Source organism: Notothenia coriiceps, unplaced genomic scaffold (genome assembly GCF_000735185.1).
Source record: "Notothenia coriiceps isolate Sejong01 unplaced genomic scaffold, NC01 NC01_scaffold00025225, whole genome shotgun sequence".
NCBI lineage: Eukaryota > Metazoa > Chordata > Actinopteri > Perciformes > Nototheniidae > Notothenia > Notothenia coriiceps.
This window is the reverse complement of record NW_011357926.1, coordinates 48667-56207: the sequence shown is the minus strand read 5'-3', so window position 1 is coordinate 56207 and position 7541 is coordinate 48667. Positions and strand designations below refer to the sequence as shown.

The 7541-nt window shown below is 37.4% G+C and overlaps 1 protein-coding gene across 2 annotated transcripts; it reads right to left on the bottom strand.

Moving 5' to 3' along the window:
* Nucleotides 1-516: 516 nt before the first annotated feature.
* styx (serine/threonine/tyrosine interacting protein) lies at nucleotides 517-5846 on the bottom strand. Of its 2 annotated transcripts, none has more exons than XM_010783460.1 (11): nucleotides 5618-5846; nucleotides 5253-5285; nucleotides 4503-4556; nucleotides 4157-4254; nucleotides 3988-4048; nucleotides 3840-3876; nucleotides 3710-3749; nucleotides 3506-3556; nucleotides 3232-3304; nucleotides 1516-1609; nucleotides 517-1078 (listed from the first exon to the last, which is right to left on the bottom strand). In XM_010783460.1, the coding sequence occupies exons 1-11, from the start codon at nucleotides 5675-5677 to the stop codon at nucleotides 1005-1007; spliced, it is 675 nt and encodes a 224-aa protein (XP_010781762.1). In that variant the 5' UTR covers nucleotides 5678-5846; the 3' UTR covers nucleotides 517-1004. The 2 variants fall into 2 exon arrangements, with proteins under 2 accessions (XP_010781762.1, XP_010781763.1); XM_010783461.1 differs by having other exon boundaries at nucleotides 1528-1609.
* Nucleotides 5847-7541: the final 1695 nt, after the last annotated feature.

Below are 7541 nucleotides of genomic sequence, written 5' to 3'. Positions count from 1 at the left end.
TTCCTGTTTCTAAGGTGATTCACCGCTCTTAATCTATTACCTATCAACACAGATATTGGCAAAGCTACTGGCAGGCAGGGCCCCGGCTTGTCCTGGAAAGAGTTGAGTGCAATACGCCCTTGAGCCTGCCCTGGACTCAGCACATATCAGTAAGAGTTTGCTGCGTTTTGTACACACACACATTCTTATCAGGCTTCGGTGACCGCAGATGGTGTCTTGAAGGGGGGGAGAAGGTTGACGTAGGCACGGTGATGAAGACGGGGGAGATGTTGCGCGTATCTGTGGGCGTTCCAAAGCTATGTTGTCTGCGCAAACTTGTTCAAAAATGAATTCAAGCCTTTAAAAAAGGCAATATGTAGGATAATAAACTAATAAGTGACAGTTTTTTCAATGGCAACTGAAATACATAGTCTAAAAAAATATAACTTATTTTACTGTAGAATTTGTCCCTAAAAAAATAGTAACATTCCATTAAACAATACTGGAAATATTTTTTATAGGAATAAAAACCCAGTACTCAGTCAGACTGTTTTTATTAAGCAGTGAGTTGTTATTTTTCCATTCATTACTATACCACATTAAGCCTGATATTAGTCCTTAGTCCTATTACTCCCAAAATAAAGGCATTAGCTTTTCCTCTCTTTGTGTCCTCCACCGGGCGCTGTCCTGGCTACTTTCCATTTTGCCAGCCGCCCCCTTCTCGTCTTCTACACAAATTCAAGTATCGAAAGTGCATTATTGCAATACTGTCCCGCTGCAAATGCAAAATGCTTTAAATACTATAAAACTGCAAAAAATCTCCCATCACTGCATTCAGCTTGAGAAAAAAAAGGAGTTATCAAATCGTCCCATTCCCCGACAGTGCTGCATGTCTCAGACAGGAGCACCCCACCCGGTCCCTTCCTCTTAGAAAAAGTTCAAATATTTACAACATTTTTAATCCCATTAAAAATGTGGAAAAAAAATGGAGTGCACTGCGCCACGCGGCTAAATATCAGCACAGCTCATCCGTTGTGCGCTGCTGTGACATGCATCGACCCAAAGTCCTCATCTTCCTCCAGGCTGCGCTTACGGCTTCCTGAAACAGAAATGTAGAAACCAAAAATTATTTAATTATAATAAAAAATAATGAGATATTTTCCAAGTGTAGGTGGACATTAAGTTTCTCTTACTGTCTTGTAAACAGGAAAAAATCATGACATTGAGAAAGAGGATGCAGTATGTTATGAAATCACCCACAATGGATTTGCTGGTTTTCTAGCAAATGAGAGCCAGCCTCCTTGTCAAAGAAAAACTATAACCATTAGGAGCTACTGTCTCTTAATCATCGTCAATAACGAAACGCTGATGATAAATTAAGTCAGCAATCCTGTAAGTCAGTCTCAACAATGTGCTAAACGAACAGCTAATGCTACTCCCTTCCTGGAACGAATCAAACCTGTTTCATATGCTTTCTAAAATAGTGAATCAAAATCAAGGGGACCGGTGTGGCTGAGCGGTACATTGTGTACAAACCTGTCATCCCACCTTGTAAGGAGAAGGACCGGCCCAGCTGCATCGGGGACATCATCTTAATGGTCAACTTGGCTAAGTAGATTGCTTCATATTCCTATAAAAAAAAAAAGAAATACTACATTTAGTTTTGTGACAGGTTAGAATACATTGAATGAAAAAAGCTTCTCAAGGGCTCTAAATGTGTGTGAATGTTTGTTTATTTTATGTAATGTAAAAAGGAAAATCCATGACATTGAGAAAAGATTAATACATTATGGTATGAAATTATCAACAATGGATTTCTGTTTTTCTAGCAAAACCAGCCTCATTTTGGATTCAAATTAGGGCTGCTCAATTAATCGTATTCTAATCGCAATTACATTATGGCTTGCAACGACTACGAAAACAACGTAATCGAAATAAAACGATTATTTTGTAATTATTCTAAAAAAAAATTTTTTATTGGTTTTTCAGTTGAGTTATACTTAAAGTTCAGGGTAATCAACTGTTAAAAACATACTGTTCACATTTTTTTTCTCCAATAACTTGATGTTTTCAAAGTAAATGGATAACCGTTTTGAATAATCGTGATATCAATTATTGACCCAAATAATCGAGATTATGATTTTTGCCATAATCGAGCAGCCCTAATTCAAATCACCAGCGTTTTACAGTTGAATAATTGCACATACAGCCAGCAGTGAGTATTATCCGTATTGCAGTTTAAGATGGTTTAAGCTGCTGATTGGTGAGGTTAGTCCCAGTGCCAGTCTATTGGCTCAGAATGGCTCTAAGGGAGCTCAGGAGTCTGCAGGCCACATATGGGAATGACTCCCTGTGGTCATCCCCTCTTTAGTGAATTTTGGAATAAATCTTCCACTGAAGGTGAAATGTCTAGAGTGGGCTGTCACTGGAGTAACTGCAGTGAACACCACTCTGCGTTCTGTCCAGGCGCAGAAAGAGAACTAAAACATTAGGCCTGTCATTTCATTTGATCCTGTATTGAATTTAAAATGATTTGACTGTTTTTAAAGCAGTAAAGTATTGTTTGCACCAGCATGAATATTTCAGATGCCTTCTGTGTTTATGTGAAACAGTGCAGCCCCTCAGGTCCTCAGGCAGACATCTGTTGGTTGTTCTAAAATGGAGGTCTGAGGATGTTTAGTTTTTATACTTTGCTTTGCAGGAAATATTTGCCTGAGGATCTGACAGCTGATTTATCCTGTTTTATCACTGTATTAAGAGTTGAATACTAATACATTTTTAAATTATTTTATTAACCTGATATTTATTATTATATCAGTTTTTTTTTACTTTTATATACATTTTACAATTTCATGTTTGTTCATGCATTGGTCTCAAAATGTTTCAGTTGTTTTGATTAGTTCCGTCTACTTTGTGCTTGTCATTCTTCAATCTTTTGAAGCAATTTGAACTGCACTTATCCGTATGAAAGATGCTAGACAAATTGATTGATTGCAGAGATTGAACATGTATACGCAAAGATAAGGAAATCCTTTTTGCAGTTTCACATCCGAAGCTAGTGACTCAGAATAAGAACACACACTGTGAGATGAGCCTGAAACAGCCTTTAAAGTAAAAGTAACTCAGGACAGTTTATTAAGTAGACTAAAAAGTGAGTTGTGCATTTAGTTAAAATAATAAAGAATTAAAATGTTTACTTATTTATTGGACTTTCATGATGATTGATCAGAGTGTGAGAAATCAAAGTCTTACCTGGAGCTGATGCACAAAGCCCACGTTGGGGTTGATGCAGAACCTTCTCTCCTGGACGTGGCTGAATGCATCCCTATAGAGTACATGTTAGAACATTACAACCACAGCACCGAGAGATACTGCAAACTATTACGCATGGCATACAGTGTTGTCCAATACAAAAAAAATGCAATGATATGTTCAACTAAATCCTTTATACTTGAATCAAACTCAACAATTTAATCTAATGGGGTACAATAGAAAGACATAATCAGATGTGAACAAATTAAATCACCTGTATTTCATCCCAAATGTTTCCATAAGGTATGCAATCACTAAGGCAGCACTGAAAGAATGAACAAAGGAGACACCATTTTAGCCACAACTGCAATTTGGTTTAAAGAAAAGTTATAAAACACAATATCCAATGATATACAGAGAAACTTAAGCAGTAATATGCATACTGATGGGCAATGCATTACTTGTATAACCAACTCACCTTCTTGATATCCCTGCATTACCATGGAGCAGTACCTTTCCTAAAAGAATGAGACACGAGATTGATGATGACATTTTTTCCCTACTTGACGCTCTTAAGTATGAAAAAGGAAAACTGCACAAATCCTTACCGCCTGTTGCTAAGCAGCCGTCAATAAATTCTTTAGTCTGTCAGGAGGGAAAGGAATGACAGTACGTCAGGCACTTTGTAAAGGTCAGTGCTTCTAGTCAGTCAAACACTTGCAAAAAAGGGAAGTAAAAGCCCACTTTGTAACTCACTGAAGGGAAACATCGTATTATATTTTCCACTGGATTGTCCGCAATATCTAACACAAGGTATCTGCAAAGAGGCAACAAGATATGTTAGCCAGAAATCACTTCAAATAACAGAAACATGCAGATATCCTCTAGCTAGCAGAGTGCACAGATCACAAGAATTCTTACTTACCTAAATGAATGAGGGAAATTAGGTTTGATAAAATTGGCTTCAATGTCTTGGCGAACACACACAACGTGCGTTATGCCCTGTCTCTCAAGGATTGGTAGCTAGACACAAAGAAAAAGAAAAGTAATATGAGCAACAACAACTTAAGCAAATAACTTCCTCTGTGTGGCTGTCTCTAAATACAATTAGTTTAAATTGACAATAAACATTTTCTTTGCTTTTAGTTATCATTATAAAGTTATGTAATGCTTAATGAATGACAATCTGTGTTTAGATTGATATGTCAGACATCTCACAGATAATAACACAATTTATTTGTATTTATAACCCTGGTAGCTAAAATAATTACCTTGCTTTTCATTGCAGCAGAGTAGGGACCTAAAAAGAGTCCTGGTACAATCTCCTGAATGTAAATATAGAGCAAGACATCAACAACAACAGTCAGTAATAGTTACCCAAACCTAGGCTCAGTTTATACACTTAGGAGAGGAAAGCCCTATTACAAACATGTCTTATTTACTTGTATTTGTATGTCCACACACAAATTGTACCTGGATATAAGTTCACACAGCCAGTATGTCTACTATATAAACCTTTAAATATCAGGCTTCCTTAACAACTTTGATCTCAGGTATAACACAGGGCAATGTGTTGATATCAGCAAGAAGTTAATATGTTCATAGGAATATGTTAAAGATTGAGTCCCAACATTGTAAATGATTTCAAAGCATGTGTAAAATAATGTAATTGGCGTTAAATGCTGGGCTTCACTGTTATACTAGTCTATACGAAAACAAAAATACTTTTTATCATGTAAAAAAACATCTTCAGTAAATCATTTGGCAATCATTACTTTGGACTGCAGAATTTTTCATCCTTAAAATATGGCCACACCCTTAAATAGCAACTCATATTTTTAAGCTAACACACTCTTTTATACATTAGCCTGTAATTGAGTTGGATGATTGATGGAACATATTTTAACAATAAAGATACTTTTAAGAACGGCTTTAAAATGTGTGAATCCACAGATTTGGTGCATAGTGAAACACTGCCAAGTACGATCCTTCTCTGTACAGAATACAGAATCTCTACATACCTGCATTTCTCTTCTCATTGGATAAGCCCAGTCCTGTACAATGGGGAAATAAAAACGAGGTTAGCACCTGAGGGAAGTTTGGAGGGATTTCAGCCAGCAGGCAGTGTGGAGAATGAGCACCGGTGTACTTTGTGGACATAGGCTAATGTTTGGAGACTATGCTACTGAGTGTTGGCTCAGTGAGAGAACAGTAACGCTATGCAGCCATCGACACAGGCAACACAATACACGAGCATGTGAAACGGAATAACACTTCTGCTTAATGTCCCAAATTGTACAGCATTTCCTGAGCGTATTTGAGCTTCCAAGACAATACTGCAGGAGTGTAGTTAGCTCGCATTAGCCGGACAAGCAGGCTGCCTCACCAAAAGGTCCTCTTTGGTCGCGGGCAGAGACGGGAACTGGAGTTTGTTTGCCTCCTCCATCCTGCGGTCTGTTCGGGCACCGACGGCCCGTCTTTACGCGCGGTATGGATGTTTCTCGCGGCTGGGTTAGCTGGACAGTCGGTGCAATTTGTTTTGAAGCTCCACATGCATGTCCGCCATGCTGTCCCCTGACAGATATGTCACGTGATCGCTCAGCAGATGGCAAACTGGGCTCGTAGGAAGAAGGAAGCAGAGCAATGGCGACGTCCAGTGGTGGATTTACGAAGCGCACGGGACTCACTTCCGGATGTAATACTTTCATGGATGGTAACTAAGCTTCCAGTTAAAAATAAACACAACACAAAACAAATAATAAATAAATATCTTGTAATAATTATAAAAACATAATAATTATTGTAAAAATTATCAAAATAATAATAATAATAATAATAATAATGATAGTAAAAATACTTAGCGCACAGGATTAATGACTGAATTTATTACATCCATGGAATTGGGTATGTACGTTACCAGTTAAAAGTAAATTGAAATACAAAATTAATAAAATCAATTATTATTATTATTAAGAGCTATAGCTCCATTAATAATTGTTGCAAAATATAAATGTATGTTTCTTGTTGGCCAAATTAACTGATAAATAACAAAAACTATATTCTCACCACAATTCACATTCACCACAAAGATGAATCCCAATTTCTCTACTTATAACTTAACATATGTCACTTCATTGTGCTCACTTATTTACTGTATACATGTAAATAGTTTAATTTCAAGGTGTCTATATGTTATGTTGCTGGATGTTGTCTGGAAATGTTATTCATTCATTACCGCCAATTCAGTATCACTTATTGCAAAAAGCCGACAACAACAAGACAATGTAATCCTGACATGTCAAACAACCACCTCGAATCATCTCTACAAATAACACTATCGTCTCCAGCATCAGTCCCTGATTAATCATCACTTCAACAATGACTGATTACAAGAGAACAAACATGAACTAAACCGGAGCGCATGAATAATTTCTAGTTGCTTGATCGGTCTCCCAGACGTGTTATCAGTCTGTTGTGTGGCAGTGTACCAGTTTGTGATTTTTGTTTACTGTCTGGCCCTTGGGAGGGGACAGCACTTTTCATAAATGATAGGGAGATGTAATCTCATAGCAGAACTGCTCCAGTTAGCTGATGCTTACATGTGTGTGTTTAATATTATAGCATTGTGTGTTACATATCATAGATTTGCAGCACTATTGGTCAGCTTGAAATGCTTCACTAAAAGTCCTTTCTTATCAGTGTCAGGGACAGATACATCCTCTGCTGCTGCTCTTCCATAATCACACACATTAATCTTTGTTGAATATCAATTACATGCACAATTTAAACACTTTCATTGCATGTGTATAATTGTTTTCTTAACCTTAATTTTTCCATCCCAAATATTTTTTTCCTGCCTAAAGAATATCCCCACATAGTTTTTTCCTGCCTGTGCAATGTTTTCCCTGCAGTGCTGACATCCTGGCTGCAACGACTCTTTGATATTGTGGTGTTCCAGGTCGAATCACAAATGAGCACTCATGCCAAATTCCTTTGGCAGAAATGTTGTGAGGGGGATAACAGAGCGAGAGTGAGTGAACAAAAATGTTGGATGAAGAAGCGAAGCTAAACAAAAGACAAAGATAGAGAAACATGACTGTGTAGGACGTCTACTATACTAGGATTTACTGGATGATTATTACAGCAGCAAGTGTCTCATAGCAATTTGCGGTCACACAACCCAATAACCCAGGTTTCACAAATCCCTAAAAATGAATTTTATTGTTGAATATTCAGTATTAGAGTTAAATGTCACAAAACAGAGGGACAGCAAGGTCATGCATGAACTGGTTTTCAAAATACTGACTGTA